Raw genomic sequence first — 25,605 nt, forward strand, 5'->3', positions numbered from 1 at the left:
TTTTTCTAATAATGTTCATAATCCCTCAGGCATAATCTGCAGGGAGCCACATGCTTGGTGGGGCTGAAGCAAACAGTGGATGAGGCCTGAACTAACAGCTAGATGGGTTTCAAGTTTATTATTGTGGTCAAAGACCCAAAGTATACAAACAAAAAAATTTGGTAAAATTGCTAAAACTGTGAGACACATGTTTAATTATTTAATTAATTCTATTAGTTTAATTCTAAGCAGTCATCTCAATATGGATTCTACAAGCAGCATAACAATGTTTAGAAATATTTAATGCAATTACATCTTTATCTTACAATAGTAGATATTGGAGAGAGAATAAAACTGAATGCCCTGGAAACTTAGCTAATAATAGATTGTACCAAAAGTTAGGCCCCATAGACAATTCATCATATAAATGACATTAAGTTTGAATTGGTTGCCGATCTTTTCTGAACATTTCCTTACTCATTTGCCATATAACTTTCAAACATTCCTAAATACAATAACATTTTTTCTGGGCCGGGGGAAAGTAATAAAATCAATAAAACATATTGTGATTGGCCTACGGGGCCTGACTTTGATACGCTCTGTATATATTTTTATAAGATCTTCTATCCTGCATGGACAAACCCAATCTTACAATGGGAATTTCCCATATCTCCCTTCATGTACAGCTGTTGGTAGCACATTAAAATGTGCTGATGACATACTGTAGTTCTCCTGTATTTTGAAATTTCAGTTTCAAATATCTAGCTGCACTGAAGCTATGAGGTAGGGGCAGTTATTCTCTGACACTGATTTTGATTCCTCAAATTGTATAAGTTAAGGCTACTGTACAAAGGTTTATGTACTTAATTATGTGCATGCATACATGAGGTCCTTTTCTCCTAATGACCTTCTGAAGGTGCTTTTCAAGATGCTTCAGAAAAGCTGTTCTTCTGTGTTGAGTGATCTTTTTGAGGAATGTCAGGGAGCAAATTGACAACAATCCTGCAGTTTTTTTCTGGTTATACAGCTGTTTGCCAGCATGACCCTTTGAAAGAATCAAAACTGAATTAATTCAGTCTAGTTCAGTATCCCCAGTTGTCTAGTTCATTGGAAATTTGCATTGATTTGTAACTACAGTGAAAAATTGCTGCAGTGTAACACATCTTGCTTCAGGCCAGGATTTAAAAATGATTCTTGAGCAATCTGTATAATCTACATGCAGGAACCACTTTACAAAAAAGCCATAGGGCATGTTAAACATTCCCCAGTTGACCCACCACTAATTATTTTCTTAATTCCAGGGTTATTTGTTTATCTCCGTACTTGTGAATTCAAACAGTGAGTTGATACGCCTGATAAACAATGCAATCAAGAATGATTTAGCCAGCCGGAACCCTACTTTCATGGGACTAGCTTTGCACTGCATTGCCAATGTGGGTAGCAGAGAGATGGCTGAAGCATTTGCGGGAGAAATTCCAAAAATACTGGTCGCTGGGTAAGTAATATCTAAAGTTTAATTGTGTAGGCAATTAGTTTATTCTGTTAGATGTAACCAAGTGTCATATTGTATTTAAACACTCTTTCTTTTCCCATTGGTGGTGTTCATGCTTAGAAGTCAACCTCTTTGATGTTGACATTGGAAACAGGGAAGATCTGTTTGCTCCTAAAAGGTATATCTGTGAGCCCTGCATGTTTGCTTTATTATGAATAAGGGCTTCTTCCAGTGGTTGAGTGTTGATTAAGTTTTTATGATGTCGTGTTTACATTTTTTTAAAAAATTGCTTTAATATTGGCTTTATTAGATTGCTAAGATCTGTAACTCTGATCAATATAAACTTGCTTACATTCTGGTTTAAATGCAGCACTAGATTCCTATGGATATCCATTTGTATTTCTGTGTTGTTTTGCAGAAGTTCATATGACACAAAAATCTCTTGTGATGCACTTGCATGTTATGGTGAACATATATTATCTTTATGACAGTAAGAGGCAGCCTTCTAAAGAAAATCTAAACTTTGAAATGCGATTTATTAAAACTAGCTGTTTAATTGCAGTGGAAATAAATAGACCTTTGCTCTTCTGTTTTACTGAGCTAATATAACATGGGGATGTGTGGCCTTGTACGCTAAAGAAAATGTTCCCAGAGGCAAGTGACCTTGTCCTACACAAGAAAGTTGATAAGTTGAAGTAGTGTATGAATTGTAAAGTGATGTGTATTGGCTACATTAATTTCCCAATTGTGATGGTACCTTTAGGAACTTTGCAGTTACATGTATATTTCTGGTGGTGAACATGGTTTTTTTCCATCCAAATTTAGATGGGTATGCCAGCAGATTAACTGCATCTATGAAACTATCCCACTGTCTTCTAGAAAATACCTTTATAGAAATTGATGTAACTAGAAATGTTATATGCTACTTCAGTAACAAATTGATATGAAACCTAGAATTATTCTCCATCTCCATTTCTCATTGTGATACAAAACATTCAAGTTTATAGAATCCATTGCTCAGCTAGGCAATTACTTTCCCATTACTTCTGTACAAGGCCAGGTTTTCTTCCTAGTATATAACTGGGCCGAACAAAATCTGTTCCAGAGAGCTTGGAGAGATGCTTTCAATTATTGACAAGATTTTGTCTTGCAGAGACACCATGGATAGTGTGAAGCAAAGTGCAGCCCTGTGCTTGCTACGATTATATAGAACATCTCCTGATCTGGTGCCAATGGGAGACTGGACATCAAGAGTTGTGCACCTTCTCAATGACCAGCATCTGGTAAGCACAGCTGAACATGTTTCCTAGTTGGAGGTTTTCTCATAATATTGTAAATAATAACTGTGAACGTTCAGAATTAAATAACATAGTTCCATGCTAGCCAGTGTTTTGGAAATATTCCACAGATCGTAAGTGTGAGGTGTTCTAGCCACATAATGTCTCGAGGGAACAACATGGATTGTCCAAGTCCTGCCTAACTTGAGCCTTTATTTTTAGCATGTTTTGCCCCACAGGAATTGTGGCTCCGTTACTTCTTCCAGAATTATGGAGGATAAACGTTTTTCTTATCCTATGAATCCAGTGATAATTGAGAATTAAAGAGCTCTCTCAGACTGCAAACCTACTCATTCATGGAGAATGCATGCCAATCCAAACTAGGCAGAACCTTTGTCCCAGTGTCCAGTTTTATATTTAACAATAGCACCTCTGTCTTGTCTGGATTTAATTTCTGCTTGCTCTCCCTCATCCAACCCATTACTGAACATAGGTAATGCTCAACAATATCTATTGCTTATTTGGAGGTGGATGGCAAAACACAATAGAATGAATTGTTATTAGATGACACCCCACTTCAAAATTCCAGATGACTTAGATGTTTAACAACATAGGGTAATAAGAGGAAAATTAGAGGTTAAACAATGGTCCTTCAGCACCACCTTCTGGACATGGATTGAGAAGAAGATCTGGAACAACTTAAAACAGGTGCTCCTGACGGCCAATCCACAGCTGGCCCAGAAGGTAACATGGGGGAAGAATTGGATCAAATATTGCTGGCAACTAGATTTTGCTCTGCAGTATCCCTTTTTCCTGATAAGGTAATTTAAAAAGCCCTGTTAACTCTTTGGTGAAGGGTGAAAGGTCCCCTGTGCAAGCACCGAGTCATGTCTGACCCTTTGGGGGGACGCCACTTTCGCGATGTTTTCTTGGCAGACTATAGAGTGAGGTAGTTTGCCATTGCCTTCCCCAGTCGTCACCTTCCCCAGCAAGCCAGGTACTCATTTTACCAACCTCGGAAGGATGGAAGGCTGAGTCGACCTGAGCCGGCTACCCGAGAATCCAGCTTCCCCTGGGACTGAACTCTGGTCATGGGGAGAGTTTTGGTTGCAATGCTGCCACCTACCACTCTGCGCCACACGAGGCTTGTTAACTCTTTAGTGACCCTCAAATACCTTTAGAAAATATCTAGTTGATGAATGTTGAGCTATGCTATGAAAAGTTCTTACTCATTAATATTCCTTATAGTTAAGGATTTTTAAAAAAATTATCTCACTTGAAGTAGTAGACTTTTAAGTAGCTCTACTTTTTTTGAATAGAATTCCGAGATTCACCACCTGAAGTCCCATGTGAAAAACGTATGTCAAATTAAAGAACATAATGATCTCATGAGCAGCTGTGAAGCTGAGGATCTTGTTTTAACAGCCAGGCTCGCAATCCTGTAACACACCTATCTATTTCCAGTTACCCCAAGCCTTCTGCATTTTAGGAATATTAGGGTGAGAGTTTGTTGCCATGACATTATTCTGAACACACCTTGACTGTGAACTGTAAATCAGTATCATTACAAGATGAAATTCCTATCCACCCAAGCTTAAAATATGGTATGTGAAACTAACTGTATTCTTTCTGTGTAATAAAGATATTGAGTACTTAGGATGGATTTCAGCCTGAAATTTTAAGGGAACTGTAATCTTGCTTTCTTTCAGGGTGTGGTTACAGCTGCTACCAGTTTGATCACTACTCTGGCCCAAAAGAATCCAGATGAATTTAAAACCTCAATATCTTTGGCTGTTTCCAGGCTCAGTAGGGTAAGCAGCTTGTTGGCTAGACATAAATGCTGGAACAAAATGAGTCTAGAATGTAAAACAGGATAATTGATTAGGTTAATCATTTCAAGTTTTCACCTGCAAAACTGAAGTATGGTTGATGCTAAGGCCAGTGTGACTAACTGTGTAAGTTAACTACAAATTTCACTGTTGGGCTTACTTACAATGACCCGCTTGGCCCTTTGTTAATGGATTTTGATAACTTATCTATGAAGCCCACATTTGTTTATGGCTAGAATATATTTTCAACCCACGCTGTTATTAGTATTAGATTTTTATGTCATATGTATATATGTATATGTTTTGCTTAACGCAAGTGGGCAAACATACTTAATACTCCTGCCTCCTATTTTCCCCCAAACCACCCAATAAAATATACCTCTTCAGTATAGCTATAAACAGTCCTAAGTATACTTATGGAGAGCCCCTTTGGTGTAGTGATTAAGACACCAGGCTAGAAACCAGGAGACTGAGTTCTGGTCCCACCTTAGGCGCAAAGCCAGCTGGGTGGCCTTGGGCCAGTCACTCACTCTCAGCCCTAGGAAGGAGGCAAGGGCAACCACTTCTGAAATCTTGCCAAGAAAATGGCAGGAACTTGTCCAGGCAGTCGTCACCAAGAGTCAAGACTGCCTGGAAGACATCCCTCCCTCCCTCTCCAATTCTATGGGTTTACCAACTGAGATGAGGCCTTTAGAACAAAGCCATTAGCTTCTTAATTATAGCATCTAGGAAATTCATCTATTTTAGTCATCGGAGCAGGAAAAACTAATACAAGCTGAATGGCACCTGTAGATTCTATTCTAATGTGTGTTGTTATTTTTTATTCCATGTGCATGGTTCATTTGGCTCACCCTTTTCCTAGTTTTATTAGTGTCTTGAAAATTGCCCTCTATTCAGCAATACACTATTGAACAATATACTATTCCCCTGATTTAGCTTCAGAAATCTCCTGCTGGTTTTTCTCTTTGGATTATTCTTTTATATAAATAGAATGACTTCTGCCAGCATAATTTCCTCTTCCTTGTCACAGGGAGATTGAGCAAGATATAGTATATTTTTATTAAATACTTAAATGTATTACACTGCAATCATAGATAGTGAACAGCATCTGAGATGATGGCATCTTTTGCCTCTGCTGGAAACAATACTTAATTCTTAAAGGAAATGCAAGTCCTTTTCCAGCCTGTGAGCCGTAACTTCTTTTTGTAGAAGCATTCTCCTTAATTCCAGCCAAGTGAAATCTAGCAGTGCCTGTAATGTGGGACAACAAGAGATGGTCAGACCAGGACCAATACCAAACAAATACCATGACACCAAGGGACCATGAGGCATCTGGGACATCTAAAAAGATTGCTGCTATTACTCTACTTGCCATTTAACATTCACTAATGGTGGGGCTAAGTCTACATTCCTTGACTCACATTCCTTTACAAACTCTTGACTTAGGGCTTTGTTTTTGCAAAATTGTATAATTATCTTTCTACTTTCTTATGAACTACTTAAACTGATTTTTAAGCCTGAATAGAGTACAGAAGCATATCTATAAGGAACAAAGCATTATACCCAAGTCCCATTACTAAGATGCCCAGCTTCTCTATGATAATGTGGTCTGTGAGGGCTTTTTATATTTGTTGGAATTTGCTGGTAAGAGTTCTCATATTGAAGAGAATCCTTTGCTAATCATGAGTATAAATGAATATACAAAATGCTGCAGGCTGTGTGCATATGCATATTTGTGTCCCAAGATGTTAAGTGCAGGTCTAGCCCATCCAATTCTGCACCCGTTACATGTGATGCTCTTATATCTTGTTCAGACATAACAGCAAAATGTCTGATGATGGTTCAGCAGATGGTGTTCTCTTTGTTTTCTTTCTGATATCAAAGCCTCTTCAGCATCCCAGCCTGCTTTTCCTTTTTCTCTCATCAAAATTTGTTTAAAATGAACACTTTCTATCCATGGTTATTCTGTTCTTTTTTTCCTAACAAATCTCAAGGACAATATTTTCTCCCACCCATCTGTTAAAAAAAAATTATATAATTGTGAATTCAGTAAGCAGTATTAAAGGCACATTCAGATACTATATTCTGGTTTGATACAACTAAGTACACATAGGCTTCTTGTTTAAACCTTTTCCATCCCGTATTATTTTTTGCAGCTCTTCAAAACTGTGCACAGCTCTGTCTGCCCCTGTCAAGTTTCCTGTCCTCTATCCTTTCACAATGCTCCCATCCTGACTGGTGCATTTTCATATTCATAAGGGGAAAAAAAAACTTTTAAAGTTACTCCAGCAAACCTGTCTCCCCCAGATGCCATTTTAGGTGTCTTTTGAGTGGTGATGAGAAGTTTCCCTTCCTGCTTTGGGTGATTGGTTCATCCTCAGTTTTGACACAAGCAGTTGCTGAATATCTGTCTTCCATTAGCTGGACAGTTTCCTTTCTAGAAAAATTATTGGACTTCAAAGGAAAAGGCAAAAGCATACACTTTTAGAGCCAGTTTGGTGTAGAGGTGAAGGTGCTGGCCTAGAAACCAGGAGATGGCGAGTTCTAGTCCTCTTTTAGGCATGAAATTTTCTCTTAGCTCAAGCCACCTCACACTACCTTGAACTGTACAAACTTGAGTTGTACAAAATAAAGGTAGTATATAACAACAAAAACAACAGTAAGAATAAGAATATATCAAATATCAATTGTGCATTTGTTTGCATCTTCCAGTCTTTTGTTCCTGGTACATGTATTGGGTAAACTAGTAGTGACTTACGTTAAAAATATTTATTATTCTACATCTGTAGCTTATTTTTGCCTCATGTTTGCTCTAAGAAGCTGCTTGAATGTTTATGAACTTCTGACACATCTTCCACTTCATCAGTGCTCAAGCTTCTGTGTTTTATCTTCTTGATTTTTCTTCCCTTGTTCTTAGACTTCATTAAAATTCAGAATCTGCATTGTGCATTTCCTAGGTTTGACAAAATGTCATCAGAAAGTAACAAATATTTTACTTTCAGATTGTGACATCAGCATCCACTGATCTCCAGGATTATACTTACTATTTTGTCCCTGCTCCATGGCTGTCTGTAAAGCTTCTGAGATTGTTACAGTGCTATCCTCCACCAGGTAAAGTAATGAAAAATATCCTAGTTTCACATTTCCTTTCATTAGCAAAGAACAGCTAATAGTGTTAGAATCATAGAGTATGTATTTGATCATAGAGACTGCAGTGTATTGGAAATTAGAATAGCTACGTGCATGCTCACATGTGCTCAAAACCAACTTTTCCCCTTTGAATCCAAAGTGCTGCACAGTGATGGATTTTTTTTTTTTGGAATAAATACAACTGGCTGAACAAGCATACCTGGTTCTCATTATTTTGGAACAAATACAGCTGGCTGAACAAACATTCCTGGATCCAATTCCTTTAATAGAATGCTGCTGGGCTCTTTCCTTGGTCTAGTGCCATTTGGCTATTTTAAATAAATGATTTAAATGATGGCATAGATGAAATCCTTACAGATTTACAGGCAACAGAAAGCTGAGAGAGATACTGTAGCTGACAACATAAAAGGCAGAATAAGGATTAAAAGCAAGTTAGGATTCTGGGCCAAAGCTGTGAGAGGCAATTCAACATCCATAAATTCAGAATATTCAGCAAATATTCAGAATACAGGTAATCCTCACTTAACCACCATTCATTTAATGATGGTTCAAACTTACAATGGTGTTGGAAAAACCTACTTACGACCAGTCCTCACACTTATGACCGTTGCAGCGTCCCCATGGTCACGTAATCATGATTTGGGCACAGTTTGCATTTATGACCTTTTCAGCATCCTGTGGTCACGTAATCGCCATTTGCAACCTTCTTGGCTGGCTTCTGGCAAGCAAAATAAATGGGGAGTTGCGTGATTTGCTTAACAACCACATGGTTCACTTAATGCCTATAGTGATTCACTTAACAACCACAAAAGGTTGTAAAATTGAGTTGGATTCACTTAATGACAGCTTCACTTAGCAACTGAAATTTTAGTCCCCTTTGTGGTCGTTAAGCGAGGACTACCTGTGTTCAGCAAACAAGTACAGATTGGAAGAGATCTGGCATGATAGCAGTATATGTGGAAAAGATGTCCTGGTTAATCTTAAGTGATGTGCGAGCTGCCTATGTGATACCACTACTAAAATGCAGTCGTAAGATGTGTTATCAGAAACACAGTGTCCAGAACTTGAAACAAAAGTTACATTATTTCTGTGCTCATCTGGCTGTTTCTGGAATATCGTTCTGGACATTGTCTTTAAAGATTGTTTACAAATTGGAGAAATGCGAAAGGACAGACTGATATGGTGAGAAATTTGTTGAACTGTCCAGTGAGAAGCATCTGGATATATTTAACTTGGAGATCCTAAGTTGAACGAGAGATGCAGTTAGAGTTTTCAGATAATTAAAAGTTTGTCATTCAGAAGAAGAAGCAGATGCACGGAAGATAATGTTAGGTTAGAGATTGCAGGAAAACAGGTATCAGTTAAACTTCAGGAAAAAAAAAATCTTGTGAAACCAGTATAAGCTGTCTTGGATGGTAATGGAATATTCTTGGCAATGCTTATGTAGAGACTGGATGGCTGTATATGATAGGTGCTGTATTTGCTGCTTGTGTTGAAGAGGCCTCTTCCAGATAACATCTGCAATAGCATCTCCTGCGAGTATAACATTCCTGAGTTCTATATGCGCATCTTGCTCATGTGGGACGTAAGGCCAAGACCATTACAATACTTTGAAAATGAATGTCCTCTCATTGCATCAAAACACGATTGTCTGGGAATTGTTCCCCTGCATTAAATTCAACTTGGCTTACTTGTCTCCAATATTATCATAGCCATAAGCCACTTAGCTATAATATAGACAAAAATGATGACTGTTGGATTATCTTATAAGGATGGATTTCTCAGCATTCCAGAATCCTCACTCAATATTTGCCTGATCCTAGAAAGCACACTGGAGAGAATCAATCTCTGTTCCATTCCATTTTGAGAAGCCTCCCAGCTCTGAGGAGCATTGCGCCATAGGAAGATGTTCTGTGGAATTTTTGGTTTAGTTCAATACTGTCACAAACATGAGTATTGCATGAAAGCTGCTATTGTTTTTCCCTTCTAAAATGTAACTTTCCCCATTTTTCACATACTTATGATTGGAATGTGTTTGATGCTGTGTATTGTATTGAAGCTAACCGCTGCCTAGATCTGAAATCATTAGGTACTCCATGGAAATTGCGCTAAGTTTTTCAGCGAGACAATTAAAAGGAACATAGTAGTAGTACAATCTTACATTGTTCAGCGAATTTGCCTAATGATTTTCTTTCTCCCAGAAGACCCTTCTGTACGAGGTCGTCTCACAGAGTGTCTGGAAACTATCCTCAACAAAGCTCAAGAACCTCCAAAATCAAAGAAAGTACAGCATTCAAATGCAAAGAACGCCGTACTGTTTGAGGCGATCAGTTTAATTATCCACCATGACAGGTAAGCTCTGGGGGGAGAATGTGCTTTGAAAACTGGCACACCATTTTAAGACAGCCCTGAAATGTGTAATTGCGTGTCACTTAAAAGACATGATCAGTGGCAGTTTCCAACTTGAGTCTTACCAAATTTGAAGAATTCAGAGCTGTTCAAACAACAGTTTAAGTTATTCTAAGTTTAAGCCCCCAGGATCATGCTGGAAGACACTGGAACCTGCAACAAGCCACAGCTAGCTGGTCTTTCTCCCACTCTGTTGCCAGTACCTGGGTTTGCGTTTTGTCTTTTTTAAAAAACCAAAAAACAAATGAAGCAAACATGTAGAGTGTGGAGAGGTCACTCTTTCCCTGAGCCCTTTGTTTTACTTTTAAAATGAGCTGTCTGCATGCCTGAGAGAAGGAATGGCTGGCATATAGGAGAGGCTTTGTTTGCAGCTGTACCTGCAGTACAGTTTGCTTTCTGGAGGACTTACTGGTTGCTCAGTCGTGGGGCCACTGTGCCAGCTCAGTTACCTTATGGTGCCAGATGGTCCCTGCCTTAACCAGAATCTGGAATTTCCTTGGTTCACACATAATGCTAAGCTGAAACACAGTTCGTTTAGTATGTTGTGTGAATCAGGTGCAGCCTGTGTGGGGAGATAGGAAAGAGATGTTTTAAGCAGACTTTTTTTCCTTTTGAGATTATCTTCCGTTTCAGAACTCTACTTAAAAGAATGATTTGAAAACGATTCTCAGTCACAGATGACTGCACCCATACTGCATCTCAGTCCTAGCTTTGCTCTGTGCCCTATAATGACTACAGGTAGTCCTTGACTTACGATGATTGTTTAGCGACCATTCAAAGTTACGATGGCACTGAAAAAAATGACTTACAACCAGTTTTGATACTTACGACAGTTGCAGTGGCCCTGCGGTCATGTGATCAAAATTCAGGCACTTGGCAACCGGCTCACATTTAAACGGTTGCAGTGTTCTGGGGTCACATGATCACCATTTGCAACCTTCCCAGCTGGCTTCCCCCCAAGCAAAGTCAATGGGGGAAGTTGGATTTGCTTAACAACTGCAGTGATTTGCTTAATGACCACAGTGATTCGCTTAACAGCCACAGCAAAAAAGGTCGTAAAATTGGGTGTGACTCACTTAACAACCACCTCACTTAGCAATGGAAGTTCCAGTCCCAATTGTGGACATCGGTCGAGGAGTACCTGTAATGACAATCTTGACCTCAAATGCTTTCCCTTGAGAGGACATACATTTTTGAACTTGGCCAATAATTGTCCCTTTTATTTATTTATTTTATTTTATTTATTTAATTTGTCACCACCCATCTCCTCCCATCGGGGGACTGTGGGTGGTTTAAAATAAAATAATCGATTAAAACAACAATTGTTTTGATTACCTCATTTATTATTAATGCATTTGCATGGATAAAAACAGTCCCCAAATAGGGGATACTTTGGCATTGCTGGAATAGAGTAATAAGAACAAATGCAATCTTATGAAAAATCACAAGAATCTGTTAAATTGCTTTTCTTGGATAAAATCAGTGCAAGGCAATGCGAGTAGCTCTTGCCCATAGTTTCATGATCCATGGTTTCACGTTTCTATGGTTGCTAAGTAGAGACCATAACTGGTAAAGATTTTTGCTAGCTACAGGTTTTAATTTGCTTTTTGTGTTACTTTATGGATATGCAAAATGGCAGATGGGCATGTGTAAGTTACATTTTTAAAGACCCTTTTATTCAAGGTCTTGGTATCCATAGTTGTAGGATGGAACTGAATCTTGATGAAGAGCAGGGGCCATCTGTATATACCTGCTTGGCAATTGCAGGATATTATTTTGTCTTGGTTCTTACATTGTTGAGGTTGCTGTTCACCTGTGGTTAATTCCTATGTGTTTGTAGTATTATGTGATCATGTGGGAATGTCAGATGTTACTTCCTGAATCCAAGAATGATCCCTCTGGAAGTAGGATAACACCCCTCCTATGCCAATAACCATACTGATGAGCAAATCTGTAGCACCAAAACTTTTTATTTCATTGAAACAGCATTGAAAGTAAATATGCCATCACTAGAACATCAGCGAACATACCTCATTCGCTGTATTACCGCAACATGCAGTCTGCTACCCCTTATGAAATGCTCTGTTAAAATGGTATAGATAAAGCTTCCTGCTTTTAAAATGGAATTGTAATTATTGTATCTCTGCTGTTACTAACTTCCAGAAGATATTAGCTGCACTTTTAATGGTAGTGAAGGTACCTTATAATTTTTCTGTTTGTTTGTTTATCCGTTCAATGGAGTCCAATTCTCGGAAACTGCCTGGACAAATCCCTGCAGTTTTCTTGGCAAGGTTTTTCAGAAGTGCTTTGCCATTGCCTCCTTCCTACGGCTGAGAGAGAGTGACTGGCTCAAGGTTACCCAGCTGGCTTTGTGCCTAAGGCGGGACTAGAACTCACAGTCTCCCTGTTTCTAGCCGGATGCCTTAACCACTGCACCAAACTGGCTCCCACCTTATAATACTCACTCTCATTAATGCTCTCTAGTACACTTGTGCTACTGATTGTTATGGTTTGTTATCTTTTTACACTCTCTCTTCTGCCTAGTGAGCCAAATCTGCTTGTGCGTGCCTGTAATCAGCTAGGCCAATTTTTGCAGCACCGGGAAACTAATCTTCGTTACTTAGCACTGGAAAGCATGTGCACGCTTGCCAGCTCTGAATTTTCACACGAGGCTGTGAAAACACACATAGAAACAGTTATCAATGCATTGAAGGTAACGTTTGGTTCTGTATATTTTCTAAAACCTTGATTCTTCTGCTTAATGGATTTTTATTTGTTGTTTCTCCCTAGTCATCCCCAAGTTTTTATTCAAAAATAAAAGGCTATGAAATTGTCTTTTCCTTGGCACCTCTTTAAAACATTTCATAACCCACAATAAGGTTCAGGTTTTTCCAGTCAGGTTGTGCTTGAACTGTAGCCTCTGTCATGCCCTACTGTATCAAAATTTAGCAAGTAGAACAATGCTGCACTGGGAGTCCTAAGAGCAGCACTCTTTATCTATGGTGATGCAGAAGAGAGGGATGCAGAAATGCTAAGACAGCAACTCCTTAGGAAGAAAGGGGAGGGAGGTTTATAGTGTGAGAGTTCCCCACTTTCTCAAAATGTGTGACTCCTGCATGAGTAAAGCTAGGGCTGAACTTAACCACAGATAGACCACAATTTTGGAAGAAGGCATTCACTCCACTGGGAATGAAATTGAGAATGGTTTGTACTTTCCATTCTTTCATCGCCTATTTTCTGCTGTGTCTTGATCCCTGTCCCTTCCTTGTCTTCTCCTTCCATAGTGCTGGCCTGGTCTGGCCTTTGGTGTTCTGTTGCTTGAGGCAAATGATGGCCCATTTTGGATCTGTCTTCAAAACTGAAGATGGAATATTGTCCTCTGTTGCACCTGAAAATATCAATTAGCTTGGGGGGTGCTGGGCAGGCTGCAAGACGTACAGTTTCCTCTTCTTTGCTGTTGCTACTGTCTGAGCTACTACAACATGTAGAGCTGGCCCTATTACTATGTTGGCATAGTCCATCTAATCGTGGATACTTTCTAGCCAGCTCAAGAAGGATAAGGAAAGATATTGGCCATTATTCTTTCTTTCATCCCTGCTTTATTTTCTCTTTTTGTGCAGTATATACATATTTTTAATTAACTGAATGTACAAGGATGGAACTTTAACTCCACTGGCAATAAAACTGCTATTTCAGACACTACAGTAATAGTTTTTTGATGCTAAGTACTACAGTATTTAGACTTCTCGATGTCATGACAAAGTTGCCCATTATTGATTCTGATCCAATTCTCAATATCTCAGTATTCTCAAAGTGTTATAGTACACTTGCACATTTGAAGACTACTTTCATATCTTTTCCCAAAACGTTTGTGTTATAACTGTGATGCTACTTATAGACAGAGAGAGATGTAAGTGTACGACAGAGAGCGGTGGATCTCCTGTATGCCATGTGTGACCGAAGCAACGCCCAGCAAATTGTAGCTGAAATGTTGAATTATCTGGAAACAGCTGATTATTCTATTAGAGAAGAAATTGTAAGTTTTTAAAAACGTATCTGAGCTTTCATTGCATGCTGCGCATGTGATATCATAGGGTTTTATTTTGTTTTGGTGTGCTACACGTCAAGCTTAAGAATCTTAAACGATTCTCCAGAAATGCATAGTTTTCACTTCTACAATGATATCGATGGCAACTGAATTTATTTTCAATAAGAAAATATAACAATGAAGTTAGAAATGGTTTTGGGGGCAGGAATCATTGTGACCAGCTGGAGGTTTGAAATATGGTGGTCTGGCTCTTACACTGTTCAAAGGAATAATTAGCTAGCGTGTCGGCAGTTTGGGAATGGTCATAAATGGACTTTAGTGTTATGGCAAGCATTCCTTCCTATTAAAATGGGCAGCACTACTACATTTTTCTTCTGAACAAAAAAGCTGGTGCCAACATTGTTCAGTGCACTAAACTGTGTATACAAACTGATCATAGTCATATATATATATATATATATATGCATTTGATTAGAATATTTGTAGAACTATGCTGTATCAGGGCCCTGTTATTAGCTCAGGGATAACTATTAACTTGTATTGTACTAAATGGTTATTTGCTTTTAGTAACTGGTAAAATAAGATGCTTTAAAAACTGTCCTTTTCATATTTTTCTGGATAGCGGGCATGCACTGTAGGTTGTTATTGTATGGATGAGAATGCCCATATTCCTTTTTTTTTTTTTTGCCCAGGTACTCAAAGTTGCAATTCTGGCTGAGAAATATGCAGTAGACTACACCTGGTATGTGGATACCATACTGAATTTGATTCGAATTGCTGGGGACTACGTCAGTGAAGAAGTGTGGTACAGAGTAATTCAAATAGTAATTAACAGAGATGATGTGCAAGGATATGCTGCAAAGACAGTGTTTGAGGTAAGACAAGGTTATTGTTTGACTGTCTTTTCTACTGGCATCTCACTGTAATCTATAATAAAAACTATCTAGTTGTGTAATGCATGAATAAAAGCTAAGTAGTTGTCCTAACAACCAGGAAACACACTGAGACAATGAACTGGTCTCTAATATATATTACTAGTACTTAACAGGAATCCTAACAAACTGAAGAAGCGTGGGAAAAACCCAGACATATAAACCCCAAAGGTTAAGGCGGTCCCGATCTGTGTCTCTTTGAATGGGTGACCAATTCCTCAATGCTACGCATGCGCTTAACAGTCTGGATGGGAGCCCCCTGCTCGCCATCCTTACTCATGACAGTAGTTGTTGAAAAAAAACTATTTTAAATGGATCTTTTAACTTTATATTAACTTACTGTATTTCTTCCTCGCATTGTTCTATCAGTTGATTTTTAAAAAAATTACCTTGTGCTAATACTTGTTTGTAATTTTAGTGTCTTCAGTATTGTATTCAGTAATAATTTTAGTATTGTATGTAATTTTAGTATCTACCTATGAAAAATTAATAGGTAGTCTATAAGTAGTATTTCTTGATGCATGGGACAAGAGTTTTCTAGAAAAAAGAGGAGTGGATTTGGTAGCTGATGGTTTATTGGTTAACAAAAGATCTGCAGTGTGATGACTTTTGTTTTTTGAAAATGTAATGTGCCTTTATGAATGTGTAGCATTACCAAACTATACCAGACCAAAAGGAGAGACAGGGTGATATTAGAAATTCATCCTGTCAAGAATCTTCTATCATCTGGGCATATAGCATCCGTATTGGCCCATTATCATTTTAAAACACTTATTTGGCACCAGAAACCTTAAAGAGAAGCTATATGGCTTATTTATCCTGGGCTCCAGTGTTAGGAACAAAATTCTTCTGGCTTGACAACTGGTCATATAGATCTCAGCTTCATTATCCCTGTCAAAAGCCAGATGGCAGTTGTCAAAGTCAGCTAGTAATTATGAGTCCCATACTTAGAACTGAGCCTTGCCCTGCAGGTGAGTGACAAGACCTTGTTTGGAGAGAGTTTTCAAGAAAGTTGTATGCTATTCTTAACACAGTGAAACTATTTTTATTGCAGGTAGCAAGTAATCTTTCATCTGTCTAACCCCTAAGTGATCATCCATTTTGCTATCAAAAGCTATATTATCCCAAGGATCATATTTTGTTAGCAATGTGTAGGGCCAAGGTCATTGGAGGGAATAGTCAGAATCAAAAGCAGGCAGGCAACTCAATTTTCTATTTCTATCCTTTTTTTTCCCCCCTCTGTTCTTCCCAATTCAGTACATTGTTAGGGAAGGGACAGGGCATACCCACTAGCAGCTTGAACTGACTGCCTGCAAAGGGTTTTTGATTCTAATCTAATCGTAAAGGTGCAGAAAAAAGGATATATTTAAGAATGGAATTTATTTATTGAAAATAAATAACTTTCTCTCTACTAAAGATAAGTGAGCATGATAATGGGTTTTACTAACTGAAGTTGCTGTCCTGTGATGTAAATTATTTTGTAAGTTATTTTGAAAGTTTTGGCTGAAGAATAGCTAATAAAGATTTAAAAACTGTGTGTAATCAATTGGGGGAGGGAGTGTCTTTCCCTACTTTGCAGTTTCTTTCCTTGAACAGACTTCTCTTGTTGATTTTGGCCAGAATCTTGCCCTATGGATTAACTGCTTTTTAAAATTATCGTTTCTTTTTGTGGGCCCTAATCTAAAGGCAGAATATGGATCTAAATATAAATCAGAACACCTCTACAGATTTGACTGGGGAAAAAACCCACCAGGTTACCCATAAATGTTTTTTCCCAATTCTGTAATGTTTCTGTTCCTTGTACATTTGGAGCCTAAGAGCAGTTTATGCACATAATAGGTTATATTTGTCCTTTCAAACTGGCAAAACGTAGTACAAATCTCCCTCCGCACTAGGTGTTTATGTACATACCTTCTGAATTGGTAATATTTTGATGGTTCCCAAATATCTCTTTCAACAGGCTCTCCAAGCACCAGCATGCCATGAAAACTTGGTCAAAGTGGGTGGCTATATCTTGGGAGAATTTGGAAACTTAATTGCTGGGGATCCAAGATCCAGGTAAAAACACTACAATATTATCTCTAGCATAATCACACTGAGAGCCAACTCAGGCTTCATATGACTAAGAATGGATTTGGATCTAGGTATCTCGGTTCCCCTAACCTCCTATCCACTACAGCATTGTTCTCTCTTAAGGACTGGGATAATGATATCTCCAGCACGATAGCTGCGTAGCCAGATTTTGTTCAGATTATTCCTCTCTTTAAGGCAGAGGCAGGCAATCTATTTGGGGTAGTAGGGACATCTGTTTTAGTAGGCCATTTTTAGAGATTTGATTTGCAGCACGCCAGCATCCTATTCTTAAAAACAAAAAGAATCTTTAAGAAATAAATTTAGGATAAGAAAAAGTGTGAGTATCAAAGGAAATGTCCACAGACACATTTGTATTCCCAGAGATCAGTTTGCCTGCCCCTGGTTTGTATATTAGAACAGTATAAACCATTAGAACTGAATAGTAGAACAGCATTAATTAGAAATCTAAAATACATAGCAGCAAAAAGTTCATTATTTCAAAATGTAATATCAGGATTTTAATGCTGAACTCCTTCCCACTCCCTTCCCCATCAAACAAATGATTGTGAGTTGATGGATAACTTTGACTCTGTTTTCTTTCTCCTCTCCAAGTCCTCTCATCCAGTTCAACCTGTTACACTCAAAGTTCCATCTGTGCAGTGTCCCAACTAGAGCACTGCTTCTATCTACTTACATCAAGTTTGTAAATTTATTTCCTGAGATAAAAACTACTGTTCAGGATGTATTGCGCAGTGACAGCCAGCTAAAGAATGCTGATGTTGAGCTACAGCAGAGAGCCGTGGAGTACTTGAGGCTCAGTACAATTGCTAGTACTGATATTTTGGTATGTATCTATGGCTAAATATGTTCATAGTTCTGAACCTTACCTCCAAAAATAGAGTTCAGTTTGATTTCTTAATGGCTGTGCACTTGAGTGGCAGTTTCGAAGGCAGTTGCATATCTGTCTTCAACAGATCACAGCGATGTCACCAGGGCTGAACGTGGGGATGTAGATTTTAGGGTTCCATAATCCAAGAACACCCTTAAGAGATTTGGCATCAGGGCATGGTATAGGTAGTGCTGCACTGGCCAGCTAGTTAAAAGCTGCATGAGCAGTCCGCTGTTCTTAAGCCCACGAGACAATACTTTGTAGGTGCTCAGCTAGTGAAGGTATTCAAGCACTGTCATGAGGTAAGCAATTGTATGAAGTGCTCTTAAGGTAAGGGCAGCATCTGATTCCTTCAGTTACCTGCTGCTTATATTTCAAATACCTTTTTCTTTTAGCATGGTACATGGCTTCCATAGCTGCTGACCAGTTCAGCAGAGGAAATATGGGTGGAAACAATGGTAATAGAGGAAGTAGAGGTAATGAAGAGGAGGAGCTATGGATGTTGATCCTCCCACTAGCTTAAAACCAACTGCAACGGACTGAGCCCAGGGCTCCTTCAAATGTTATGGGGCCACTGAATAATGATTTACTTATTTAGCCCATGTAAGGGCAACCTGCACCTTCTTTCCCTCTTCAAGGTTTTTGGTGCAGATGACTGCAAGAGTACACATCTCTACACCTTCTGGTTGGCAATTTGTGATTGTTCCCACTCGTAGGAACAATCCAGCCAGTTTCTACCTTTTCTCTACTTGTTGCTGTTGAACTATCTGTCCTCATCCATTTTCTTGCAAAGATTACCATAGAGACTCCTAAGTGGAGAAACCAGCTTGACTGACATTCTGGTTTCCACACTTGACAGACGTGGTCTCTGTGCTTGGTGTGAAAAGAGCCTTTCAGGAAATCACTGGGGAGGGAGAAGTTAGTGAATTTCTCCCCTCCCTCCCAGCAAACATAATGCAGCCCAGGGGGCTGAAAGAAGTTAATATGGCCAGCATTCAGCTGGCCTTCAGGACTTAGAAAGAGATCGTCTCCTGTCTTAGATAAAGCTGTTGTTATACGTTACGAAGTCAAAGCATATTTCCTATGATTCCAAAATGTGGCTTGATTCCTTTCTAAGGCAACAGTGCTAGAAGAAATGCCTCCATTTCCAGAGAGGGAGTCTTCCATTCTAGCCAAGCTGAAGAAGAAAAAGGGTCCCAATACAGTTACCGATTTAGAAGAGACCAAAAAGGAAAGAAACTCTGATATCAATGGTAGCACTGATGCCACCCTTGTAAATGCAAGTACAGCGGTAGGTTTACAGTACCTGTTTTTCAGTCTTGCTGTTTTACAAGGGGAGGAAATATGCACCCTTGTGTAGACATCAATGGCTAAGCAATTCCAAACGTTTACTACCACATTGCCAATAATTTGATTATTATTTGTTTTGGCCTTTACATGCCTTTTAATTTTATGTATTTTATTACTGCAACTTTATTTTAACATTTTTGTAAATATTTTCTGAGAGCTTATTTATAGCCTCCTTCCGCCCAAGAAAGCGCCCTTGATTTGCTTTTATCGTGTTTAATTTACATAAATTAGGAATTTAGATGCCTATAGATAAGTCATGTTTTGCTTAATTAATATCAACGTGTCTGTGGAGCAGGGTTCTGTTTGTGTCTGCACAGTCACACATTCAGTTAATTTTTTTTTCAGTTTTTTTAATCCCATCTTTATTATTTTTATAAATAACTCAAGGCGGCGAACATGCCTAATACTCCTTCCTCCTCCTATTTTCCCCACAACAGCAATGCTGTGAGGTGAGCTGGGCTGAGAGAGAGGGACTGGCCCAAGGTCACCCAGCCGGCTTTCAGGCCTCAGGCGGGACTAGAACTCCCGGTCTCCTGGTTTCTAGCCTGGTGCCTTAACCACTAGACCAAACTGGCAAATATTAATCACAGGCCCACAAATAGAAGGATAAATATATACTGACATCCCAGGAATGCCTTATGAGTAGATACAATGATACACGCTTTTCCCATATTTCCTGTATTCTCAGCAGCTACTGTCCTCAAACTGACACCTGTAATAACTTTGAGTTCCATATGAGTGTTTGCGTTCATTTTGTGTGTCACAAGTTGTGCCTGTGGGCTCTTTCCTTTACATCCCCACCATCATGGAGTCTTGAATCTGCTGCTCAGGTTCAACATCAGTGGACACAAAGCCCTGCTTGATCAGAGTCTGCAGCTGGAGAGCTACTCATGCTCAAGTGATCCCAGAGAGAAGCTCAGCATGGATCCTTCCAGTCAAATCCCCAGGGTCTAAACATGGGAGGCTAAAATAGGACATATGGGGATAGAAATTGTCCATAGCTGCCCACAGCTCTTCCACACTGAGTCTGCACATTTTCAGAGAAACATGAAAAGAGATCTTCATTTTTATTGTGACCATTCACTTTGAACAAGTTGAAAGCAGGGTTGTAATAATGGCATTTATCAGAGTTCTCCTCAGATACATCTAACTGTGAAACAGGAACATTTGAGTATATTCTAATGGAGGCAGATTAGTTTCTTTTGTCTAATTTTCTTTGAGGGTGTGTGTGCGTATTAAGGATTTTTGTTTAACTTTAGTACCGTATTTACTTTAAAGTTTACATGGTAAAGCAGTGTTTTTCAAACTTGGCAACTTTAAGATGTGTGGATTTCAGAATTCTCCAGCCAGCAAGTTGAAGTTGCTGAGTTGAAGGCTACACATCTTAAAGTTGCCAAGTTTGAAAAACAGTGTAAAGCACTTGATTTTTCTTAAGCAGAATGAGAAAAAAATATTAGGAGGTGTCTTGGCTTTGTATCTTATTAGCAATAATATTTAATACTCCTGTTGTTTCTTGCAGTCTACTCCATCTCCTTCAGCAGACCTTTTAGGTCTTGGTGCAGCTGCAGTCACAAATTCTGTTCCTGCAACATCGAGTGGTAGCTTGTTGGTGGATGTGTTTTCAGACACTTCTGCGGCTCCTGCATCACTTGCTCCTGGTTCTGAAGACAACTTTGCAAGGCACGCAAAAAGTCAATGCTTCCATTTCTTTTCTTCTTTCTCCTTCCAGCCTTTACCAGATGTAGTTCTGTGTTTCCATGAGATTACAAAACCGTTGGCCTGTCATTTTAAGTGTCATTTACTTGCTTGTTCCATAGAATAGGTTTGGCCCATTTCTATAGCCTCTTCTCCAGATGGTAGGCTGGGTTTTTGCCATAGAGAAAGGACCAGCTCTGTAGTAAACGTGGCACCTTCTATCAGTACAGAGCTCCTGATTAAGACAAATGTTAATTCAGCCCTATATTTCATGGATGTGCACGTTTCTAAATATGTTACTAGCAAGCTTAAACATTTTAATCAGATAACCTACCCTGCTTAGAATAATTTCCCTATAAATAGAAAACTTCTTTCCCCTCTAGTTTTGGGTGAAATTGTGTTAATCTTTTTGCCATACTTTGATTTTGATTTTAAAATTTGGCAGGGCACAAATAGCTAAAATTTCATGGCGGATTAAATCTGCCTACAAGCCACTTATCTGGCTTCCTTGCCTTTGAGGAACTCCATATATGGAAATAACAACTGAAATCTTCAACAGATAGCTTACAAAGTTATAAATATTTTGGCTTAATAATAGCAACATTTTCCCCATAGTACAGTATCTTAAGTTCTGTAAGTTAAGTGCTTTGTAGGCTTCAGTTTACCTGCATACAGTGTATAATTGATGTTCAGATGTCCAGATATGTGAAATATCCTGCCTGTTGGATTGGTCAAACATTCCAGTTTATGTACATGATTATGGAAAGATTCTGTTTAACTCTTCATCCCTTTTAAATCCACTAATTGCATCTTTTTTCTATGATAATAGAAGTTGGTGAATTACAACTCCTGGTAGCCCTTGCCAGCAATCTGATGGTGACAGTCCCTGCAATTTGTGGTTTAGAAATACTAAAGGAGGAAACTACTAATTTGTACTTTAGAAATACTAAAGGAGAAGAGAAAATGGACTATTTGATATAAATTAATAATACTATTGAGGCAACGTGGAGTTAGAGGAAGCAGATGTGTTATGACTGCCCCCTAAACTGCTTTGAACTCAACAGTTTTGGAGCGTAGTGTGTCAGCAGGAGAAGTACAATTGAATCCAGCATATACAGTATTTTAAATTACATTCTTAAAATCCTGAATTTAAAGGAGTTATGGAAGAATATTTTTTAACATTTCTCCTACCACTCCCTCCTCCCTCCCTCCATTCTTCTCTGTTGCTTCCTTTCTTCTGTTTGTTGCTTCAATTTTGTCCTGGCCTTGCTTCAAGAGAGCAAGTAGTTTCTGAGGAACCAGTTGTTACTGTGCATGTTGCCAATGAGCTTTTCCACTAGTAAGGCATGCTAGTACCTTTCGGGATTGGGCTGCTGCAGCAACTTCTTTTCAGAATAATGTGCATTTCTAGGAGCAGAATAAGCAGCCACAGCCTCAAAGCAGACGTGATTGAATATAGGCCATTTTATAAAGCCAGCTCTGAGGCTATGTAATGGTATGTGGGAACGAACTTGGGAGACGGGGAAGAGCCACAGCCAGGGGAACAGTCAGATGAGAGGCAGCTTAGCTCCCAGCAGGTGTGTGGGAATGGCCAACAGCTCAGAAGGGACCCTCCCTAGTTTCTTGAGCTGTAAAGGCAACAAGGGAGAAATGTACTTTCAGACTTGCAAAGTTGTGTTAATATAACCTTAGAATAAAGTAGAATTAGGTCATCTGGGTATCTTCCTGTCTGGACTACTTTGCAGGGGTGACAGGCTGCTGCTGCATACTTTTATTTTCAGGAAGGGCAAACTTTATTTTTCATCTTTAGTTCTTTAATCTAGACCAGGAAAGACATGGAATATGATTAATCTTCAGTGTTTTCACATTGTGCATAATTAACCTCAGTACTAGGAAACTTACTGACAGCCGTGAGCTTGTACCTCTTCCAGAAGGGATTAGAGAAAATCATGGAAGATAAGGCTGTTGCTACTTACTAGCCATGATGGCTGTATTTTACCTCTTTCATTGGCCTTTCAGTATGAGTTGCTAAAGAATATGAATGGCAGGATGCTCTTCTGTTCATGTTTTGCTTATAACCGTTCCATAATCATATGGCTGAGTACTGTAGGAGCGGAATGGTGACCTGTCATCTTCTCAAATGGGTTGATAGGTATTAGTTTAAACTAGAGTCATTAGTTTTCTCCTGGGCTGTAAAATAAATCCAATTCCAATCTGGCATTCCTGCTGGAATGACAGTACATCATGTCAAACACATGCCATTTAATAAAAGTGGTATAGGAAACTGCTCCTTTGTCTGCTGAATGGTGCATTGGTCTTCTGGTCAGCCAGGATTCTTTTTTACTTGTATTTCTATATATTATTCTCTTTTATTTGTAAGCTGCCCAGTGTAACTACAGAGTTCAGTGGTCTGTTGGTGTGGATAAATAAATAGAAGTTAAGTTGTTTTACCGTATCATATACTTAGTTAAACAGTGGTTCTTTTGTAATCTGCTTTGAAGACCAGATGATTTGTCCAGTCCTCAGAATATATGTGTAAGCTTTGTGGTGTGGTTTCCTAAAGATTTTCCCTCATCTTTAGATGCTTATGACAGCTTTAAAAGGGTAAATTAAAAGAACCTCTGGCAAAGACTACCTGGCCTACAGCTAAATTTTAGTTTTGATTCAGTCTGTAATCTATCTTGATTTTTATTTCTTTCTATTACTTACGAGTACATCTCTCTACATTCCCTCTACCAAGACAGACCTGAAGAATGTGTAGCAGTATGTAATTATTTAAATATAATTTCACTAATGCAGCTATTCCTTTATTTCCAGGTTTGTTTGCAAAAACAATGGAGTCTTGTTTGAGAATCAGTTGCTACAGATTGGTCTGAAATCTGAATTTCGACAGAACTTAGGTAAGTTTATACATTATAATGAGCTGAAGTTGTGATAATTGTTGTCTTAGATCGGTTTCAAAGAGTTATAATGGTTTTCAGTCTATCTTCAAGTATTTCTGATACTAAAAGATAATTTCTTTGATTCCTAAAGAGATCCCCACAAATGATCTTTCCCTTGGAAAGTGAAGGTTTTCAGAGAAGCCAATTGTGTCCCATCAACTGATGAGTAGGAAATTTCTGTAACTTTAAGAGCCACATATAGGTAGCCCTCATTTAACTACGGTATTTGGGACCCGAATTGCTGTCACTAAGTAATGTGTCATAAAGCACAATGTCATGTGACCGCATCACCTAGTAACAGCAATCCTGGCAGTTCCCATTGCCATTGTTAAGCACGGGTCATTAAGCGGGGACCTCACATGACCACAACATGGGAAGAGGTGGGTATTCAGAAGCTCTTGCTTATGCTGTTGAGACTGCATCCCAGTCAAGCAGGCCAGCGGGCAAGAGCTACAGGAGGTGGGTCGGCACCATGGAGTACAGGCAGATGGTGCGAGCGGGCACCATGGAGTATGGGCAGGCAGCCACTACGGAGTACAAGATCCCCTGGAGAAAAAGTGGTGGGAGCAGGAGTGACTTGTGGAAGTGACTTGCGACCTTCTGCTGGCTTCCCCATTGACTTTGTTTGTGGGAAGCTGGCAGGGAAAGTCACGAATGGCGATCATGTGACCTCAGGATGCCACAACTGTCATAATTGCAAGTTGGTTGCCAAGTGCCCGAATTGCAATCATGTGACCACAGGGATGCTGCAACGGCTCCAACTTTGAGGACCACTCTTGTTCAGCGCAGTCGTAATTTTGAATGGTTGCTGAACAAATGGGCGTAACTACTTGTATTTTAAAACTACCTGTAGTGGTTTCCATGTTTCCCAAATATACATCTAGCACATAGCATTTGTATTGAAAACAGAGATAAGTATTCTTTTTCTGCTGAAAACTTTCTTTACAAATACATATGGCATTTTGAAACAGCCTAAACATGGTATAAATGCATTTCTTATGAGTATTTTTTTAAGATTCTCAGTGGACTCTATCAATAATGTGGATCATACAGTCAAAATATTGCTGCTTTCTTCTAGGTCGGATGTTCATATTTTATGGCAATAAAACTTCAACACCATTTTTAAATTTTGTTCCAACGTTAATCTGTTCAGATGATCTTCAGTCAAATATCCTTTGTCGCTTATATAAATGCTTATATAAATGAGATATATTCTTGAGTATAAGAATAACATTCTATGTTACACTACATGCATTCCTTGGTAGCATAGTACAATATGCTCACTGCTTTGTATGTGTAGCATACGGCTTTAAAGAGCAGAAAAAATGTATGAAGAGAAAAACTTCCAAGTTAGGAATATAACTTTTACAAGAAACTAGTCTTGAGACTGTGCTTTTGTAAAAGAAAATAAATACCATTTTTATTTAGGAAATAACATGGTGCAAGGAGAGATTAAGCTGCTTAAAACTGTCAACATCTAGGGGTGTGTAGTACGCTCTCCTCCATTAAGGAGAGAGAGGGAGTGAAGATGAGAACCTGA

The 25,605-nt window shown here is 38.9% G+C and overlaps 1 protein-coding gene across 3 annotated transcripts in view; it reads left to right on the forward strand.

Moving 5' to 3' along the window:
• The window catches only part of AP2A2 (adaptor related protein complex 2 subunit alpha 2), a 57,480-nt gene that overhangs the window by 21,575 nt on the left and 10,300 nt on the right, over positions 1-25,605 (forward strand). For 2 of the 3 annotated variants that reach the window (XM_063289307.1, XM_063289309.1), the window contains exons 4-17: positions 1,281-1,474; positions 2,625-2,754; positions 4,458-4,559; positions 7,580-7,688; positions 9,929-10,079; positions 12,681-12,849; positions 14,035-14,172; positions 14,877-15,059; positions 17,077-17,174; positions 17,802-18,033; positions 19,196-19,369; positions 20,948-21,108; positions 23,941-24,023; positions 25,144-25,233. In XM_063289307.1, the coding sequence (XP_063145377.1) occupies positions 1,281-1,474; positions 2,625-2,754; positions 4,458-4,559; positions 7,580-7,688; positions 9,929-10,079; positions 12,681-12,849; positions 14,035-14,172; positions 14,877-15,059; positions 17,077-17,174; positions 17,802-18,033; positions 19,196-19,369; positions 20,948-21,108; positions 23,941-24,023; positions 25,144-25,233 (2,014 nt within the window). The remainder of the gene's footprint in view (positions 1-1,280; positions 1,475-2,624; positions 2,755-4,457; positions 4,560-7,579; positions 7,689-9,928; positions 10,080-12,680; positions 12,850-14,034; positions 14,173-14,876; positions 15,060-17,076; positions 17,175-17,801; positions 18,034-19,195; positions 19,370-20,947; positions 21,109-23,940; positions 24,024-25,143; positions 25,234-25,605) is intronic. The other variant, XM_063289308.1, reaches the window with a different exon arrangement.

The sequence above is a fragment of the Candoia aspera genome, chromosome 1 (assembly GCF_035149785.1).
Source record: "Candoia aspera isolate rCanAsp1 chromosome 1, rCanAsp1.hap2, whole genome shotgun sequence".
Lineage (NCBI taxonomy): Eukaryota > Metazoa > Chordata > Lepidosauria > Squamata > Boidae > Candoia > Candoia aspera.